General features: G+C 40.1%; 1 protein-coding gene across 2 annotated transcripts; it reads right to left on the bottom strand.

Annotated features, from left to right (window-relative positions):
• Positions 1-1,188: 1,188 nt before the first annotated feature.
• Positions 1,189-14,937, bottom strand: mef2b (myocyte enhancer factor 2b). 2 transcript variants are annotated; one of them, XM_008300265.1, is made up of 9 exons: positions 14,902-14,937; positions 10,686-10,762; positions 8,682-8,885; positions 8,278-8,406; positions 7,933-8,122; positions 6,827-6,975; positions 6,448-6,562; positions 4,318-4,438; positions 1,189-3,472 (listed from the first exon to the last, which is right to left on the bottom strand). In XM_008300265.1, the coding sequence occupies exons 2-9, from the start codon at positions 10,737-10,739 to the stop codon at positions 3,163-3,165; spliced, it is 1,272 nt and encodes a 423-aa protein (XP_008298487.1). In that variant the 5' UTR covers positions 10,740-10,762; positions 14,902-14,937; the 3' UTR covers positions 1,189-3,162. The 2 variants fall into 2 exon arrangements, with proteins under 2 accessions (XP_008298487.1, XP_008298483.1); XM_008300261.1 differs by lacking the exon at positions 14,902-14,937 and adding an exon at positions 14,740-14,802.
• Between the last annotated feature and the right edge of the window lie 6,617 nt (positions 14,938-21,554).

Here is a 21,554-nt window from a genome sequence, read left to right as displayed (position 1 = left end):
CCAGAACGACACTGCAGAGGCTCCTTGTCTGAAAAGCTGACATGATTTATATCATATGACTTGCACGTCCAATCAGAATTCACAAATGTTTCCTCCAATTTAGTCGCTGAGACGTCCACCTCTGTGTGTTTTTATGCAGCGGTCACGTGCTTCATTGGAGGATATCAACAATCACAAAGCCACTGAGAAGTGCACCAGTTAACAACCTCGACATGTCAGCGGGGTTTAAGGAACATTTCCAGGAAAAAAAAAAAAGCTCCTGATAAATAACACGATTTGGAAGTGTGCATCAGATGAGAAGCATCCTCCAGCCCACCGTGACCAGTGGAGCCGTGTGAGAGCGTCCGGCCTAATGAAGTGAAAGGTGACAGGGCTGACATATTTATATAATCACATTACTTATGTGCATCTGTGCTGCCGGAGGCCTCGGGGCCCCTTTCGGTCTGCTCCGTGGACTGCAGCAGGCCAAGTCGGGCGGCCGTGGTTGGCTGTGGTTGCTATAGAGACCAGGATTTGTGTGAGTGTGTGTGTGTGTGTGTGAGAAGCAGGACCCAGACATGCCCTACAGACTGGGCCCAGCCTGGTCTCCGGGGAGCAGACCAGACATGACCCCAGCGAGAGTCTCTTTTCATTTAGGGAGGAGAGACGACAGAGATGGACCACGGGCTCGACTCCTCCACGTTTCTCCCCCTTTGGCTATTAGTTGAAATGGAAAAGGCAGGCAAATGCTCTATAGGGGAAGCATAAGAAAATGTTAACTGTGAGACAACCAGCTGTGGAAATGAGCCTTTTTTTTGTGCTGAATGTATTTTAAAAAGAAAAAGAGAGAGAGACATAAAGGTCTCCAGGCTTTTAAGTGGTCCATTCTCGTTGCTCTCGTTCGGTGGCGGGGTGGTGAGCTGTCTGACAGGGGTCTGACATGATAATGAGGGAGTGTGTGTGTGTGTGTGTGTGCTCAAAAGATGGAACGAAGGTGAATAAGACGAAATAAATGGACACATGAAAGCTACACAGTGGAGGGTGTTTTATCTGCCTTCTGACTGAATGTACCTAAAAACACACACACACACACACACTCATGGAGGCAACAGAATCACATTTTCTCTCCAAAGAAAGATAATAAAGTAAACGTTCTTTGTTGAACAAAAAGAAAAGAAAAGAAAAAAAGAAATCAGACCAGGGCAAATGTACAAATTAAACAGTTTTTTATTTATTTAATTCAAAGGAATCACAACAAATGTCAAATAAAAATCCGTCTTTGTTCTGTTAGTGAAGCATTCAGCAAACATACAAAAAAACCCAAAATCAATCCAAAACATCAGAATACTGATAACTTGTTTTTTTCATGCTGATATTAATTAATTGCATTTAAAAAAAAAAATAAAGAAAGGAGAGCTAATTCCACAGCACAACTTCCATTTGAAGACCTCCACCGGCCGGATTACTGAATCTCTGCAGAGTTTGTCGTGATGTATTTGCTAAATGTCATCGGGGCGGCATCACCGAACCCGTGTCCTGTCATGGAGATTCATTAGATAATTAATCAGCAAGCAGAGAAGCCTGCAGGTCTTCTCTATGCTGCACGTTTCTCCAATCAGAGCCACGGCGTGAAATAAGATGACCCCTTGTGGACAATCAGTGGAAATAGCCTGAATTATTGCGTTCGATATTAAAACATCCAGTGCACAACATTAAAAAGTACAGACGTAATGAAAACCAGATGAAAATGTGTATGTGTGTGTGTGTGTGTGTGTGTGTGTGTGTGTGTGTGTTTTAAATAAAACATCCTATAGATACTTCTTCTTTTGAACAGTGTCTCATGTATTTCTAAATATCATAATATCTACAATATGCACTTCATAAGTAAAGCCTTTGGAAAGAGTTTGCATTTTTTTTAAAGCACTGAAATTAAATTAGACCAAATTTAAACAAAAATCTTTGGCTGTTTTGGTATCTGGACGGGATTCAAACACTTTGGTCTTAAGTTGAAGCAGGCGGACATCAGTTTTTAATCTGAAATAGAACGAAATTAGCATCATGTGAAAGAAGAACACAGCTGAAGCTTAGAAGACAAACCTGATAAGAAAGCTTTTTTTTTTCTTTTTTTTTTTTAACATTTCCTACAGAAACCATCTAGAAGGACATTTTTAGAAGTCTGTCTTAAACCGTATGTGGCTTGTTCCTCCTGTTAACACCGACCCTGAAGAAACGCTGCAGTGAAAGACTGGCTCTGTGTAAAAATGCATGAATGAGTTAAACAAATCAATCTTGCAAATTTACGGTATTTTTAGAGCAACACTCCTTCTCTTTGTTACCTCGCAGCAGTTGCTTTAGTATTAGATTGTACTCTGCAAATAAACTCGACTGTTACTCCAACAAAGCACAGCAGTGAAACACTATCTGAGCAACGCAAATAGCTTTTCAGGCTGCTGAAACCTCCTGTTAGCTGGACTTCAGAATGCACCTTTACACCAAATCAACAGAGGGGAGTTTGTGCGCCATCTCTCTCATTGAAAGTCCATTATGAAAGGACTTGTTCATAGCCAGTGTGGACAGCAGGTGACCAAAAATGTATCAGCAGAGTTTCAAGACTGACTTAAAAAAAATGACAATCTGTCCTTTAAAATGCCCGAGTGCACAGGAACACTTCACTGTCCTGTGAAATCTGACTGGTTTTATGTGTCTGTCCAGAACATTTATACAAAAACTTCAATGTTGCATAATTTGCTGTTTTCCAAATTTCACACCAAACCACAGTCAAGCACTGAACTACTCAGAAGTTTTCTTGCTTTGAAAGCCAAATGCAGATATTTGCACTTTTGGAGAAGCTCAGTTGGTCCCGCTGTGCTGCTGCAGCGAACTTGAACAAAGTCACAGAAACAAAACAAACACATTTCCAATTGCATTTTTCGATTCACATTAGCGCCACACAGAAAACTAAACCTAACCAAACAGAAAGCGCAAGTCTGTATGCATCTATCTCCTCGTGGGATCAAGCAAGAGATGCAGAGAAGAATTCTCTGCTGCCCAGGAGAGACCAGCTCTGTGTGAGGAGGAAAAGAGAGGCGTTGCTCTCTGGGATGACGGGGACACATCCTCCCCATCTGGTTCTGCTGAAAGACAGCTGTTGAATGGGAGATGGTGTTAGACTGCAGCAGCCGGCTATCTCTGCCAGCCGTCACTCATCTCTAGCTGCCTGAGCGACTGCCCTCCGTCCTCCTCGTCTTGCGGGTAGCCGCCTTTGGGAAACTCCTTGCCATTGGCCGGACCGCTTTCCGGAGGGGTATGGCGAGCAGAATCGGGGTTGCTCATTGGAGAATGCTGCCTGAGGTGGTGCAGAGGAGGGGAGGTAGGTGAGGACATGTGCTCAGGAGAGCTGCGCTCCGATTTGATGCTGAGGTTGAGGGAGGGCAGATGTGGAGAGGTGGAGGAGCAGGACTGAGAGGGGAAGGAGCACCCTCCACTGGACATCCTGGAAACAACAAGAGCGATCGTCAGCGCTGCAATCGTTTTCTAAAGGGCGTCAGTTAAGAAAAGAATTTAAAAACATAGTGTATGCAACATTTTACAATAAACTATTATAGATGAAAACGCCACAAGGATGCTCCATAATACAAGAACCTTTCACATAAACAACAAGGAGAGACTCCAGAATGCGTGATTTCAAATTTAATGGGGAAAAACTGGACATAAAATCCAGTAATAGTTGATTTATTTTTTACAGCTAATTAACAAACTGACTAATATTATAACAATATATTAATATTGATTATATGTGATTTATTTTTATTGTTATTATTATTGTTATTATTATTATTACTATAAATTAGAAAAAATATTCAATAAGTATATAAATAGGTAATAAAAGGTAAAAATAGATTTTTTTTGTATTTTTAAAAAAATATATAAAATTCTTATTTTCTTTCCATATTAATTTATTTTCTTTTTTCTTATTTTCTGATCTTATTAGATTATCTATTACATTTTTATGTTTCACTGCTTTTCTTTTTCTTTTTTCTCTTACTTTATTTTACTCATTTTTCACATTTGTTGCTCTGTCTGACTATCTGATCTCACTGTTCTCTGAAGACAACACCAGCGTCTGATTGTGGTCATTTTGAAACATGTTACTGTGTAAATGAGCTGCTGTCTGTTGCTGTTTTGTGTCTGATTAATTGAAATTTTGTGCAGAAACACTGAAAACACAAGGAAACATTTTGAGAGAAAACAGCCGTATGCAGGCTCAGTTCCCTGATTGATCACATTTTACCCACACAGTGGATATATGACTTCCACAGTAACATATAATATGCTTACCCTGGACTTATGTGAGGCCCGTGGGACCCGTGAGGCTCCTGAGGCGGCTGTGCTGGTTGCCAGGGGTTCACTGTTCCTCGCTGTAAACTAACGGAGTGATAAAAACCAGGCTGGCTGTACTCTGGAAAGAAAGAAAGAAAGAAAGAACATGGATATAAAAAAGATACGACACAGATGGATTTAAATAAAACAGCTTTACTTAAAAGAACAGAGGGATAACCTCCACTTAACCAAAAGACTAATTTAACACTCGGGGACATAGTGTTGGATTTCTTGCTGTGAGTAAGATGAGAAGATCGAAACACTCTCAGTAAATAGGAAGGGACTGTCAGCACGAAGTCAGCTGAACTCCGCACAACGTACAGACAGGAAACATGAAGAACTCTGTCACTTACACACACAAATTAACACTTCTTCTCTTGTTGTTTGCACAACTAGGAGTTCAGACTATGACTATTTCATGGGTGTAGCAACAGCCGTCATCATCACTGTGATGTTGGAAGGAAACCTGCAGAAACTCTTGAAGCGCTCTGAGAGAAGCATAGAAACCGTCCTGTTCACATCCACAACTTAATCATTTTACTCTCAATTTTTTGTACAGATTTTAAAAAGATAAAAGTTAATTGGCCAGTTTAAGAGCTGGTATGTGATTTTTTTTTTGTTGCAAACAAAGAGAGCCAGCCGAGCAGTTTATATATCTCTTGTCTCTTTTTATCTCTTTTAGCTCTAAGCACAAAAGCAAATACGATTATTTCACAGAATGCCAGCACATTGCTTTAGAACTAAGTTTTTAATTTCTATGTTTTTTTATATTTATCTTTTTAAATCTATGCTATACACAGAGCAGATGATGCAGAACAGACAACCCATCCTTTAAAATGCTCTAGCACACAGGCCACTATTTTAAAACAGGCTAAGCCTCCTGTGATATAATAACAACAACAACAATAATAATAACAATAATAAGAATAATAAAAAATTGTATTTATAGGGAGTTGCAAGGTGGCTCAGTGGTTAGCACCATAGCCTTGCAGCAAGAATGTCACCAGTTTGTGTCGTGGTGAGGACACCCAGAATCTTTCTGCGTGGAGTTTGCATGTTCTCCCCGTGCAGCGTGGGTTCTCTCTGGGTTCTCTGGCTTCCTCCCACACAGTCCAAAAACATGTTGAGGTTAATTGGTGATTCTAAATTGTCCGTAGGTGTGAATGTGAGTGTGCTTGTTTGTCTGTCTCTAAGTGTAGCCCTGTGATAGACTGGTGACCTGTCCAGGGTGTCCCCTGTCTTCACCCTAAGTCAGCTGGGATAGACTCCAGCCCCCCATGACCCCAGTGAGGATTAAGTGGTGTACAGATGATGGATGGATAGATGATTTATAGATGGATGTATTTAAAAAAAACTCAAGGACACCTTAGCAGCAGCAATAAGCAAAGTTAAAAACATGATAATATAAAACTTCAAAGGATATCTGACTAGTTTTATGTATCTGTCAACAGTTATGCAAAGACTTTAATGCTTCATGGACCCACATTCCAAACCAAACACAGTCAGTCACTGAACTATTCAGAACTTTAGTATCAGCAATACTAGTACTAATACCAGCTGCAATATATATGCAGATATTTGCACTTTTGGAGAAAATCAGTTGGTCCTGCAGCTGACTTGAACAAAGCTACAGAACAAAATGAACCCATTTTAAACTGTATTTTCTATTTCACATTAGTTAACATCTTTTAACTTGTTGTCTGCACAACCTTCAGAAACTGTAGGAGCTCTCTGAGCCTTAAATGGTCCTGCAAAAACACACAAATTGATAGTTCTAATATCCATCCATCCATTATCCACACACCGCTTACAGTAGCTGCGAGGCGACGGTGCTAACAACCAAGCCAAAGTGCAGCCCTGATATTCCTAATATACAGAATAAAAAGAGATTAAACTTATTTTGCAAGTTTTTAGAGACAGTATGTGGATTTTTTTGCATTTGAGAGCTGGTCTAACTGTTTGTACATCATCTCATCTAACTCTCAGTAAAAAAAGGCAATTAGGTTGTTAAAAAACTGCCAACTCATTGCTTTAAAATACCTTTTTAGTTTCTATGTTTTTTCCATTAATGATTCAGATCAAACCTACCAGAGGCTCCGGGGGACGGAAGGCCGTAGCCTCCCAGGCTGTGACCCAACAGCCCGGCCTTCCCCATGGCCACCATGGAGCTGCTGCTGTGGAGGCCCTGATACAAGAGGCCCCTCTGGTGATCAGAGAAACACAAACAGACAAGCTGAAAATCTCAGGTTTCTAGTGATACAGTGATGTCACTGGACACACACTACGTAGAACTTGTGATTATTATAACTGTGGGAGGTGTGAGTGAGTCAGAGAAACCGTGAAAACAGTTGCACAACTTTGCAGAACAATTTGTGTTTAAATAAAGAACTTTTCGAGGCAGCATTGCATACTGTAGTGTAACAATCCCTACATGAGTCTATCATATTGGGTACCAACAGCTACTTACAGCAGAGTTGTGGTTAACACGTGCAGCCCCCATGGCCTGAGTAGCTGCATCTGCCCGCAGGTTGTCAGTGCCCAGGTTCAGAGGAGGAGGGCTCTTCATGTCCAGAGCTCGATTCAGGTTTCCGTGGGAGAACACGGAGTAGCCGATACCTAACCAGTGAAAGAAAGGAGCAGGAAGTGAAAAAAACAAACTTGTTTCACTCACAGTGGAATCACTTATTCTCTGCGATACATTCTTCCCCTCCCTACAAATGTGATAAAAATAAACTTCTTCTTTTAGTTCGAGCTTTGAATTCACATCTGATCTTCATGATTCAACTATCATTAACAAGCTGGAGTGTTTGTAACATACTCCAATGTATTGATGATTTGACAGAATCCACTTTGTACTGATTGAATCAATCAGCGTCGATTCTCACCAAAAAACACAATTCTGCATTTAGAAACGCTGTGAATGTCGGCGATTACTTCACATCACAGTGGTTCCAAACTGTTACAGGCTGTAAAAGAGGCTGACAAGACAGGCAGGTGTGATGCATTCTGTATAGAAACCACAGAAATGTTATAGCCACTGCTACACTGGTGGAGGGCCAGTTTCACAAAACAGGCCGACTGCATGTGCGGATTAGTGCACACACACACACACACACACACACACACTCGTACACACACTTCCTGTGAGTTCACAGCCAGCTGCACAGATGGTTGACGGCGGTACGCATGTGAAATTTACACCAAGCATTTAGCGAAAGGAGCGTTTAATGGATTTTTCATGCGAAAAGCTTGAAAAATGCTTGTGCTCAATATTTCAAACATATGCTACATATATAGTTTAATGGCACTCAATTTAAAAAAAAAACTGTTTCATACATTTCATTTTGCAGTTAACTCTTTTACTGACAAGGTATCATTTAGAAGTCAAATTGGACTCATTAAAAAGAGATTAGATTTGTTAAACAGTGCAGTTTGTGGCTGCCACAACAGCATACAGTCTACAGTAATGTAAAATGTAAACTGATAGCAGGCTTTTGCTGAATTCCAGGAAATATTTCAGTTTGTAATAAAAATGCATTTCTGGTAGTGCTTCTTCAGACCATCCGGGCTCACCTGAGTGCGGGGTCATGAACGCGGTGTGTGTGTGCGGCGCAGCAGGGCTGGCAGAACCGGGTCTGGAGCTCAGAGATTTAAATCCTGGAGGTCTGTGGGAGGCCATGCTGGATCCGGAGGAGTTGGGGAAACCGTTCTCACAGCCTGCAGACACCAGAAACTGTGCCTCCGGTGAGAGCAGAGACGGAGCCTGAACAGTAGAACACCACGGCATGAGTAAATGATCTGTTTCAGTTAAATAAAAATGAGTGCTTAATGCTTTTCTTCCTACATGGTTTCAGCATGTTTGTGAGTGTGCGTGTGTTTGTGTTGAACGTATGAGAGCAGAAGTGTGTGCTGACTGACGTAGAAGCGCTGGCGAGCCACAGAGAGATCCATGCCCTCGCTGAGAGGATATTTATCTGCTGCCACCTGCATGCTTTCCTCGCTGTCGAGCTCTGAGCCGTCGAGACCCAGGCCTTTCCTCCGCAGGGTCTGATGCAGAACAGAAAGTACATGTGGAAACTTACTGATAGTTCAGGAGGTTTTCATTCAAAATACAACAACCTGTATTCATCTTGGTATACGTCTGCCATCTGAAATTCTTGGTTCTGCTTTCTATCTGAAAATCAATTCATTATTTTTTAAAGAAATTCCATTATAAGGTAATCTTAACGTCAATATGAGATCATAACTGACTTGACTGTCATGTCACAGCTCTGTGTATCAAAACCACTTCACACAGTTCCTTTTCTTAGTTTCTACAGTACCTCCAGTATGTCCGTGTTGGTGCGGCTCTCGTGCGGCTCGCTGTACTCTGTGTATTTCAGCAGCACTTTATCCATGTCGGTGCTGGCGTACTGGAACAGACGGTTGGTGCTGTTGAAGATGATGAGGGCGATCTCACAGTCACAGAGCACGCTCAGCTCGTAGGCCTTCTTCATCAGACCAAACTTACGCTTGGTGAAAGTCACCTACGATGAAATAAACATTTAACTTCAGTTAATTCCTCATGAGCTAGAGGAGTATATACAACTTTAGGAGTGAATGAGTGAAAAAAATAAAGCAAATGGAAGAAGTTGGTTGATTAAAATTAAATTTCAAAGCATTAACATGAACATTTTTAGCTTTTTAAAGAAATACGGTAGATAGAACTGACTTTATTTTTTTCGTTTAGTGAAAGCAGGACCTACAAACCCACTTGCAAACACAAGAAAGGAAAACAATCTTGACAGTCAAGTGTATGTATATTGCCTAAAATCACAAGTTCATCCCAGAGGGCTTTAAAATCTGTACAGCAAACAACGCCGTCGATCCTCAGACACTCAATTCAGATAAGGAAAAAATCCACAAAAACAAACCTTATCACCACAAAACATTCACTCTAAAAGATCAGATATGAGAAATAAATTGTGTTTACCAGCTCTCTGAAAACGCTTTAATACGTTTTTCTGGTCGTCTGTACTGATTCCTTGGTGGGTTTTTTTTCACACAAAATAACTGTTTCACGTTCATATCAGCATACATTTATCAAAATGTACATTCTTATTAAAATATTAATCGGCTATCAGCACGATGTAAACATTTCTCTCAGGTGGCGGCTTCCTGCTAACATTATCTCGCTCTGTGGTTTTCTGAGAAAACGCACCGTACGCAAGCTGTAAAGTGACAGTACGATTGTATTCTATATGTAATCTGTGTTATCTGATTCATCTTTCATCAAGCTGATTAAAAACTTCCTCTTGTGTTAAATATATCTTATCTTCTTTTCAGAGTTCAGCCATGTTTCCTCTTTTCGTCTCGGCCTCTTAGCGCGCTCACTTTGTTCAGCGTGAAAGAACATAAGTGCTCTTTTTAACGCCGATTGAAAAATCTTAGTTATGTTTGGATTTGGTCACATTTACAGCAGTGGGTTAGTATGTCTTTTTTGGTAATAGACAGCTTGAATTGTGGCTGCAATTTGGCCCTTAGAGATTTATTCATGCATCAGATATCATAAAATTTGACTACATAATGTGTCTGTCTCTCACTGCTGTCTTTTTGGCTCTTCGTTAACCAGTCAGTGAAGGTGCTCGTTAAAAGGTTAAAGGAAAGTTTTTTTCTTTCCACTGTCACCAAGAGCTTGCTCAAAGGGAACTGTTGGGTTTCTCTCTATAATATAATATCTTAAAGTCTCGTGAATTTAGTGCAATATTAATAAAATTTTATTCAGCTGTGTCATTCTAAATATAGTGATATTTCACCTTCACACTACTGAGAAATGTCCTGTGCTCTTGCTGCACGATGCACAACACACATTCCATGACTTTACATTCTAAACAGTGCTGCTAGTGATCACATTTAAAGTTATGCATGTGCGGTGTGTTAGACTCACGCTGCTGTTTCCATATTTTGTTTCTATCTGTCTTTCTATCTTTCCCCTGTTACTCTCGGTACTTGTAGTATCTCCCTGCTGCTGTTACTTAATCGTGAAGTCTATAAAATGTCAGGGAAACAGTGAAAAGGTGTCCATCACAGATCCCCAGAGCCTGACCAGCTGTCGAAAACCCCAAGATGTTCACTTTTCAAATATATAAAACAGAGGAAAGCAGCAAATTCTCACACTGGAGCTGCTGAGAAGAGCAAATGTTGGGCTTTTTTACTTTAAAAAACATTTTACTGATTAGCAAAATAGTCCCTGATTAATTTTTTGTTGATTCTCAAATTTTAGCAACGTGATTTTAAAGTTGGAATGAAAGGTTCTAAAACATATGAACTACTGCATGTTGGCTCACCTGTCTGTTCCTCTGGTCAAGAATACGAGAAATTTGTATTTTCTTTCTTCCCATTTTTGCTTCTGATGTGTTGACACCTGTGAAAAAATAAAGAAATTATAGAGTAGAATAATACAATACACTTTAATTCCGAGCATTCACATAACTGCAGTGAACATCAGAATAAATAAATATGATCTTATTTACACTTTTCCTCTTCTAGAGCAAAGAAAATGCAACTTTACAGTTTTATTTGCAAACTGTTGAACTAATTATTGTGCAGCAATTTAGGGAGATCTGCGTCTGCATTTCATAGTTAAAAACCTAACAAACGTTCAAAAACATTTCTCACATTCAAACGATTCTGGTGGGAAAATGTCATCCGTTTGGTTGAAGTGACTCGAGTTCCTTCCCCTCAGTAGGGGCAGGGTGTTTATTTTTACCACCACGAGGCGATGCAGTCTAAAGTTAGAGCGACTCTTGCCGGGCCAGCAGTCCACACAGACTGACACCCTCGCAGTCTGGGTTACCCCCCGGGCCAACAGCACAGTGCTCGACTGCACCGCGTAGCCCCAAGAGACAGGGTTAAAAATACAGTCCACAGCTCCTTTTAAAGGTTCAGCAGGCAATAGCTGTAACCAAACAGCAGAAGGAAAACGGTGTGTTTTTGAAGGATGGCTGACGCAAAAAAAAAAAAGCCACCCACTCCTCTCTCATGCACAGCCAGGTCAGAAAAAAAATAGCAGGATTTGGAGGGGCAGAAGGCAAAGACATGGATGGATTGCGGCTGGCTTGAGAATGTCCATTTTTGAAAGTCACACCAGTTGTTTTTCAGTTGTTTTTTTTGCATAGAGAAAACTCTTTCCCCCTGACGGACCAAACAGAGCAGACACTACAGCGAAACATCAAATCCAAGCATCATTTTTCACTCTTTGCATCACACAAAATCGAATGCGTACATTAGTTTGCTCAGTGCATCTCCACTCAATCAATCAGTCAAACAACGGCATTAAGTGGTGGTCTGACTCCTCTGACCTGACCATACAGTGCTTCTCAAAAGCCCCAGAGGAGTTTTTACTGGTTTTCCCCCTTAATTCTGGACATGTATTGGACATCTCTATATTTAGTCGGCTGCCCCTCCTGATGGTGCCTGAGCGGATATGGCGCCTGCGTTCCCACGACCCCTAAAGTGCCCGCTGTCCCTCAACGTAAGCTTGGCACACAGGCATCTGGGGCATTTCTGGAAGAATCCACCTCTTTGCCCTCATGATTACCTTATAAAGTCCTATGATATCTACTGCGCTGAATACGCTGCGGAGACGAGACGCACCTCAGCAGCTGCAGACGGTCTCATGGCTGCCACTGTCTTTGGGGTAAAGAGCAAACACAAGACACGTAGGACCACAAAAAACGGCGTTGGTCTGTCGAACTCACAGCTCAGCTACCACAACGAATTCACACCAGGTTAAGCTGTTCTGTTTTTTGTACCAGAAGTGAGACTATTTACCTCATATCAAGGCATGTTAATGGTGAGAAGAGGGGGAAGTGGGAGGTATGATCTAAACAGGACAGACAGATCTCTATCTCAGGGTTTTACCAGAGGTTCCTCTCCTCTCAGATATAACCAAATGACAATTATCAGCGCCACAGACAGCTCTGTTAGAAAATGCATGACTAGCTGGGTAAATATAGCAACACCTCCAGTCAAAAAGCGCGTCGTTCGCTACAGAACTCTATGTGGTTTAGCAGGTTTGTTGAAGGGCCTTAAGACCGAGACAGGCAGGAAGAGCCTGGTTGTGCCCCACAGCTAATTCTGGATGTTTTCCCACATGACAACTGTCATTTGAGGTCTGTGAAGGCACAGAAACCAGCCAAGCAGCACCAACCTACCACCTGTGACCTTTTATCGTCAAGGTCGACTCCTGATCATGTCATCTCTGAGAAAAGGTGAACATGGAAAGGAAGTAGCAGATTTAGTTTTACTGCTATGTAGTCCAAGAAGACAAGACACGAATGCAAACAGAATCGCTGTCTGCCCTGTAATAGCGCAATAATTGCACGCACTCACGCTTGCCCCTGGGTCTCAGGCTTCTACAGGGAAAGACAGCACCTTTTGTCAGATGCTTTCCCAGAGGCGAGACGGTGGAAAACACTGACATTACCTTGGGTTCTTCTGACTATCCACCGGGGAACTCCCTGGGACAACGATGCACAACGCAGCTCGCACATCAACAGACTGGATCATTTCAACTGCTCTGATATTACCGGTTAATATGGCGCTGGATGTTTTTTCGTGCTGCTGTGAACTACATGCATGAATGAGAAGGGGGAAAAAGTAGGGCATTTGTTAAGTATTGGAGGTTCTGCTTCAGCGGTTTTCTTTCCGTGAGTCATTCGGAGCATGGTGGCAGCTAAACGTTTCAAAAACATGGTAAACACGTGTAAGCGCATTAACCAAAAAAGCCAATGACCTATTGTGTGGCAACAAAGCAGCATGAGCTGCTAAATAAGGCCAAATAACCAAATGAATGAAGTTGCAAAAAAAAAACAAAACTCAAATATTGAGGCATGTTTTAACACTAAGGTTTTGCTTCTGCTGCAAATTATTAATTTCTGTATGTTCCGCTCAGTCATGTATTAATTATACAATGACAGCCATCTAAAGAGAAACTGAGCCTAACATGACTAATGCCGTACTCGAACTGCAGCAGCAGCAGCAGCTGTGAATTACATCTAACAGGACTTTCCCTGTTTTAGTGACTCGCGAAAGTAACATCAAAGTCCTGGGTAAAGAGAGCAAAATGTGAAACTGGGTCCAAAACTGTCCCCAAACCTCACCTGTATAAACCAATACACACAATACAGATGCATTCTCACAAACCCACGTTAAAAAAGGGTTCGAGTTCAAAATTGCAACTGAAATTCATATGAAAACAGAAACATTTTTCAAGCAGCGAAAGGCCTCGGGGTGACAATCAGTTTCTCAGCGAATTTATCACACTTTACAGTCCATGACGCAGGTTTGCATAGCTCGCATGACAACCTAAAGAATGTCATTTGTACATCAAAGCACGAGCAGCTCTACCTACTCTGGGGAATACAACACAAATGTCTGCCTGTATGTGTCATCTTCTGGGGGGGTCAGACGGTCCATGCGCTCACCGGGCCTTTACAGAGCAATGTTGAGGAAATATTTGTCTAATTTTAACTGGAGATAATTGAATTGCCTTGATATTTTTGATAGAGCCAGAGTGGCGATGGTATACACGGGCGTGAGCTGAGCATTTGATGCTTCTAGAAATAGAGAAAAAGAAGTTTTTCGAGAGTCCCTCTGGAGGAGCCACAACTTTAAAGGGCACAGTGGGAAAACTGAATTTCTTGGAAATATGAAAAATAAACTAATTTTGAGCCAATGAAGTCACATTTTTAATAAAAACAATTCCATCTATGCACATTTGGAGGGAAACCTAGAGAGCAGCTGGCTGAGTGAAAGGGCAACAGGTTGAAGGGATGAGAAAAATGAATTTCTCTCTATTTATTTATATATTAATGAGCCAGAGGAGGACTCATGCAACAACTCATAACAGAGAATAAATATTATACACATAAAAAAATTGAATATATTGAGCTGAGATGCCTCCAAAAGTCCAGCCAGTCATGCCATGAGATGTGCCTGTTGCCCAAGGACGCAGATTCAATTTGCACAGCGGGGGCTATAAATAAAAACTGTAAAAATACATAGCTTAAAAAAAAATGTTTGCGAATAATTAGTCCCGATAAATTGCTGACGTCATTCAAAAGCGGCCGTTTAAGAATAGCCAGTCTGTCCCCGGGTTGCCAAGCTCCTCCGTCTAATATAGCCTCATCTATAGGCAGCCCCCCAATAACACAGCAACAGGTACCCAGCTCACAGCTGTGTCATGAAAGCTGTCACACAGGAAAACCCCAGGAAACTTTGCTCATTTGCCTTAAAAACCGAAATTATTTTGAGAGGAGGGGGGGAAAAAAAGGGGCAAAAAAAAAGAGAGCGCACTTAGCACGTGCGTAAAAACCAAAATAGAGCATCGGTTCTCACCTGTTCCTCGATCTCCTTGTTTACTTCTGAGTTTCACCCAACAACTTGATCCAGGCCAGCAAAAACAGGGAAAGTTTTGGGAAGTAGAGAAGAAGAAAAAAAAGAAAAAAAAAAGAGCAGGAGCAGGTGTCCGGTGCTGTGTGCTGATGTGCAGATATTCACCTGATGCAGTAGCGGCGGATGGTTGAGGAGCGCTGCTTTCCAACAGCTGGCTGCTGCTGCTGCTGCTGCTGCCCGCCTCTCTCTCTCTCTCTCTCTCTGTCACCGTTCACCGCCTCCTCGGCCGCGCCATTGGACACACTCCACCGCCTCCCATCCGCCTTCAAACGCAGCCGTCGACTGAAGGCTGTCCGCAAGATCACAGCAGAAAGTTGCGCTTAAAAACGTACGATTAGGGTTGTTTGTGTGTGTTTTAATAGGTTTGATTTGAACTTCATCACAGGACAGGAGGAGTTGGACAAACTGCAGGGGAAAGTGTTGCTCTGTGATGCACAATTTGCATTTTTTTTCTTCCCTCCCCACACCCAACACCCACTAAGCTGGGTATGGAAAATATAAAACAACCTTTTGACATTAACAGAAGTGTAAATGAATAAAGGAAAGTTGAGGGATTCTTTGCTAAAATGAGAAAAACCTGAAGCTCCATGTTAGATCTTTAGAGGTTCCAGCATCCTTTCTTCTTTTTTTTTTGTTCCCCCCCTAAAAAAAGTTGAAAATAACACTAATCAGTGACAGATGACAGAATTAGACGGTTGTTTCTTGTGATTCCTTTATAGTCTGCCTGCATGCTCTTGTCACAGGCATCAAGACTGGTGTGCAGGTCACAGTGATTTCCCCTTTTAGACAGTTTGACCTGAATATGAGGCCCAAGGAGCTAAAACTGTCAAACAACGGTTCTATAAAGAAAAAGTAAAGATTAACAAAAAATGTTAGGAAATAATTAGAAAGTTTCTTGTTTTTTTTAATTCAGATAAATACCTCAGTTTTCCTCTTTGCACTAATGTACATATACCTTTTCTGCTCGGATGTGTAAATTCTTGTACATATTTGTCTTATTATCTTGTCTTTTTTTTTAAATTAATATTTATTGTATTTTATTTTTTTCTTTCTGTAGTTATTTGACTTTATTTTATTTTTTTAAATGGTCCTATTTCTATTATTCCTGCAAATTCCTCGGGCGACACCAACAGCTGAAACCAAATTCCTTGTATGTTGTGTACGTACTTGGCCATTAAAGCTGATTCTGATTCTTTAAGGGTGGTGCCGATCCACAGGTTGAAAACTGCTTCAAGACACAAGCCTTGTGTTATTCATGCATTTCAGGTCGGAGAGGTGTTTTATGTTTTAACAGCATTTTGCATTAATATGAGTTTTTCTACATGATCTTAAAATTGAACATCTATTCAAGGGTTCTATGAAGTTGCACTGAATTAATTATCTCAACATGAGTGGAAAATAAATGTCTGTTTTACTTTAACTGATACATCATTTAAAAAAGAAAAAAAAATACTTTTTAGGGTTTCGATTTAAATTCAACATGCTTCACTAGCATGAATCTGGAGGATGGTGTAGTGAGAAAACTTAAAAAAGGAAAAGAATATATATTTATCAACAGGGTGAAAAAAACAAGAGAATCCCCCAAATAGGACAAGTGAACAGTAAATACCTGTTCTGTATGTGCTGTATGTTTCATAACAGGCTTTCATTTCTCGACGCAACATTATTTCGAGAGGAAACCCTCGAGTTATTTTAGCCTCTGTGCACATCACGGTCTTTCAAAGAAAAGGTTATTGCATGAAAAAAAAAACCCAGAAGAGGCTCCATATAGGTAGACATTCACTAAAGTGCAATTTAGTGTAACACGAGTGTCATATATGTTCACTGCCTCCATGTCATCAGTGGATGATGAGATGACAGTGACACCAAACTCTGATGTGAAACTGTAACTGTCATTTTGTACATGGCTGCACATATGGGATACAATTACAATCGTCCATGATGCAACACAACATCACACTAAAACACAATCATAAACTCTCAGGTAATCTCAGCAAAAAGTTTAATAAAAGCTACAGAGGAGAAAAGTGATCTGTCTCATTCTGAAAAGTCAGCTTTTTAAAAAACCAACATGGCTCAGTTCAAATGTTTTCCTTAAAACAGAATTGATCCTTTCGACGGTTTGTTGTTGCTGTTTCATAGTGAGAAACTAGCATCTCATCTGTTCAGGAATTAAATGAATGCCTCTGTAGTAAATAAAATAAAACGCATGTCATTTAAGGAATGTATAAAAGAAAGACATGTCTTCTGATTCATCTACAAATCAGAGTCTTACAGAGACATTTGTAGCTTTGTGTCGTACATTTCACCTTTCGGGGGGGTTTCTTTTCTTGTTCTTTCTTCTCATAAACATGCTCAAATTTTCAAATACGAGCCCCTAAAAGCTTCAACAGTGCTGCTTTATGATGCCTAACAAGATACAGTCACATGCAGATGGAGTGTTTTGCTGTTCACAATTATCCGCCGCTGATACACAATCTTTCAGTCAGAATGCCATGTGTCCCAACAGCTGAAGCACATTTGCTGTTGTGTGTTTATCAGCTGACCCCGGGTGTCTCTAATGAACGCATCTGCTAAAAAGCGCCTCCAGCGAGCGAGAACGCGGACAAGACGTGACGATAAAATGATCAAAAGCCAAGCCAAGACGCTGGTGGACAGCAGACGTGCTGTCAGCTTAATAGATATATTTAGAGGTAATAACTAAATCACTGCATGAGCTGCATTATTGACTATTTTTGGGGTGTGACACAATGTACTCCAAAAATAATACGGTGTCAATTTATTAGCACAGATCATCTGAGTAAGCGTGGATAACAACTCTATTTCTCTCCCTCGCACACTGACAAACATATCAACCTGCAGACGTATAGACACAAAAGAGCTGCGCGCACGCAAAACACACTCGGTTCGAGATCCCCAGAGCATCTGATGCAATAGTTAGCAACATCCCTGCAGACTGCCACAGCCTTTACCGCCAGGATTCATGTGCGTGGGCCCGGTCGAGCCGATGGAGAATAGTGCAAATCCCCATCTGTAAATACGGCGAGCTAATCACCTGCAGCGAAGGGGAAATTATGTCTTAAGTGCGGTGTTTATGCACAGCGTACTCTTCACCACGTTTCTCGTAAACACGGCGAGGAGCTTCATCATCGGTGCAGGTGGAAGTAATATTCAGAATCACTGGTATCTGCTACACACGGCACAAAGTCGAAGCTGCAGAAAGATAAAGATGCCTTTGAGAACTTTCCGTATTTTTTCTTTCTTTTTTTTTTTTTTTCATTTTCCTGAAACTTCTCACTTCTGCTTTCGACAAGATCAGCCATGACCCTTTTTAGAGCATGTGGTGAGGCTGTCGAATTCAGAAATAGCCTCCATGGTCAGTGTACATGTGTGAGAGCAATTGTTCACATTGTGTACCTTTATAGCTGCAGTCTTATCTACATCTCAACAGAATAAGAGTTACACCTTTACCTCCCCAACAGCCCCCAGCCTCTAACAGAACAATAAGGCCTGTGTAGCACAAGACGAGGACTTAAAAGTATGTCAAGGTGCTTGTGGTCGAGCAGCGCCTTTATGAAGAGTACGTGTAGTGAACATTTGATTCGATCCGGCAGATACTGGACGAGTGACTTATTAAAATACAGACACGCATAGAAGTAAAAGCACCGATAAGAGTTGAGCTGATGAAAAAAAGTAGGTATCTGTTAATCTGTACATGTTTCCAAGGCAACTAGTGAAAAGTTAATTAGATTCAGAGAGTGTGAGAGCTGGACTCGGGGTAAAAGGGATATTTCACAATGAACAAGAGTTAGTTAAGGTGGATGCTCTGCTGCAGATTCCTCAGGAGTTTGCTGTAATGTACACCTGCAGGGATCCTATTTGGCTGAGGAGCAATTTGAGAGAACAAAAAAAAGCAGTGTGCAAAGATGCAACTAAATCTGTAATGTAATGAATACAGTAAAAAACACAGTGTACAAATGATTTGCATGTATCTAGTGTGCAAAACACAACTACTACTTGCATATCTAACATATCAATAAAACATAATGTAGAAAAATATCTATATAGTCAAGTTAAAATTATTTATAAGGCACATTTAAAACAACAGGAGGAGAACCAAAGTCAACCTCTTCTTGGATATAAACGTATGGAACAGTCCCAGAATATATGTACAATTTGTAAAGAACTTTAATTATTTTTTATGCAATTTTTTTTTTAGCCTTTTAATGTATTGAATGTTTATATAGTGCATCTCATTTTAGCAGTTTTATCTTACACAGCAGACAGTCAATGTGCCTGTACAGTAATCCTTTAATCACTTGATGAGGATACCGGTGTACATTACAACAGAAGAAGTAGGCTAATCTTAAGGAAGACACACGCTTGTTATGATCAGACCTGTTCTGCATATACAGTAAACTGAGAAGAGGTTCCTCCCCTTAAGAATACTGTTCTTTTTTCTTTCTCTTTTTAACAGTATATATATTGAATATTGTTTGTTGTGTACACAAAGAAACAATTGTACACAAGTGAAAAATGTAGAAGGTAAGTGACTAAAAACAGAATACAGTTTTGTTGTTCCTGAAAAGGGATTCACTTTGAGTAATACAAACTTGTAAATTAAGCATAACATTAACTATACTCACCAAATGTCATGTTGCTCTTCTTTTAACTGCAACATAAATGTTAAGATAACACGCATAAATAATTTTTAGTATATGCTGTCTTTATTTTAAAACAAATAGTTGGATTTTTTCCCCAAAATTAATTTACAATTGAGGAGCCCACAGGACAAAAAAATGTCATTTATATTTGAATTCATGATATAAAAATAATGTATTCCACAGTAGTCAACATTTCAAGCTAACTAGTGCGACAGTAAGTGAACCTAGCATAATGTTATTAGATTAACATTAAGTCAGCTAGTGAGCCTTTTAGACAGATTTTAGAACATTTGGTTTACAGCAGGTCGGCTGTAATGCAACTGTGTTAGACAACAGAGTACAGAATTTGCAAATAAGAGGCCTGCTGGACAAAAGTTCTAACTTTATTATTATGAGTTCAATTTGTGTCAGAAAAGTAATATCAAATCAACAGGGATGTTTCTTCTGTAGCTAACATTTCAAGCTAGCTGGCTCGTGCTACATCAAGCTAATGTAGCATAACATTATCAGCTCAACATAAAGTCAGCTAGTTAGCCTTGTAAACAGGTAACTTTTTTTTTTTATTATTGCTTTTTAGCTATTGTTTTACTGTATTAGTGTATTTAGTTACAATTGAGGGGCCTGTAGAACAGAAGATAGAACTTTACTTGATCATTATTGATATTTACATTTGTGACATGAAAATTGTGTCCAACCAAAAATTATATTTAGCCCACCATAGCTAACATTTCAAGCTAGCTAGCTAGTGCTACAGCTAGCTAATGTAGGGTAACATTATTATCCTAACAGAGAGCCAGGTAGGTGGCCTTTTAGACACGTTATAATACGTTTGTTTTACTGCTGGTAAGCATGTTGTTGTACTAGATTGTGGTATACATAAGTGATCAGAAATCTATCATTAGCAGGGCCACAGTTTTGAAAATAATTGAAAGTCCTACTCTTCCTTTTTTACTTATTACAGAAAAAGTTTGTGATTTTTCTGTTCAAATTAAATTACAACCCTCCACATGCCTCTCATTTTGACAATAAATAAAAACTGTCGGGGAGAGGGGGTGAGATGAGCCAGTTTTTACTTGAGGTGTCTTTACAGTAGGGGCATGACAGTAACCTCTAAAAATAAAACATGTACATACTTTGGGATATGGGGCATCCCTGAAAATAATTGGTTTGGATCTAAAATGAATAGTTTTTAAAATATTGCTTTCCAAAAAAAGTGTTGTCTTGGCTCAACTTGGGGTAAATTGTGCCACTGATTGTGTTCAAGTAAAATTTAAATTTGTATTACCTCATACAATGCTATATCAAAAGAAGACAAATTCAATACTAAAAGTTGTATTTAAAGATAAAATATACAACTTTAAAGACCAATTTCCTTCAACAAGGTCCATAGATGACAAATTTCTGAACAAAATCATGTTCAAAATCAACAAATTTATTTTTTTTTAAATAGTCATATTTACAAAACTGTGCTACTATTCAACCTATATAAAGGTTACAACTTTAAAGGACACTTGTCTTCACTAAGGCCTCAGGATGTCACATTTTTAGAACAAAATCCGCTTCAACATCACTGACGTTTACAACTCCAAAGACCTTTTTTCTTCAACAAGGCCCACGTACTTCACATTTTCATAACAAAATCAAGTTAGTCAAGAATAAAATTGACTGCAGTTCTCACAGAACTGGGTTCAATACAGAACATGTCAGGCATATTTGAAAGATTAATATTTTGTCCAAATCCACTGTAATTCTCCTAACTATTCACCATGCCACTGACCCACACTGCAGGGGAATATAAACTCCCTTCTGGCGCCTCCCTTGGGTTTTTGATATGTTGGTAGTTTCTTGATCACCTTCTTTCTACGGATGATTCCCTCATCCTTCTCCTTGAAGGTGAATATTGCCCTTCCATCCAGATGGAGCCAATGGCTTAACTTAACCCTGGCCTTTTGGCTCAGTTAACCCCACTGCCACCATTTTAACAAACGTGCATCATCCAGGCAGTGTTGCGCTAACTTCATGCTAACAGTTTAGCTTCAGATTGTAGCTTACTGATGCACTTTGTAAAATTGTTTGTTCAGACACAAAACTCAT

This window comes from Stegastes partitus, unplaced genomic scaffold, assembly GCF_000690725.1.
Source record: "Stegastes partitus isolate 25-593 unplaced genomic scaffold, Stegastes_partitus-1.0.2 Scaffold33, whole genome shotgun sequence".
Classification (NCBI taxonomy): domain Eukaryota; kingdom Metazoa; phylum Chordata; class Actinopteri; family Pomacentridae; genus Stegastes; species Stegastes partitus.
The sequence above is the reverse complement of the archived record's forward strand: the minus strand, read 5'-3'. Positions and strand labels throughout refer to the sequence as shown.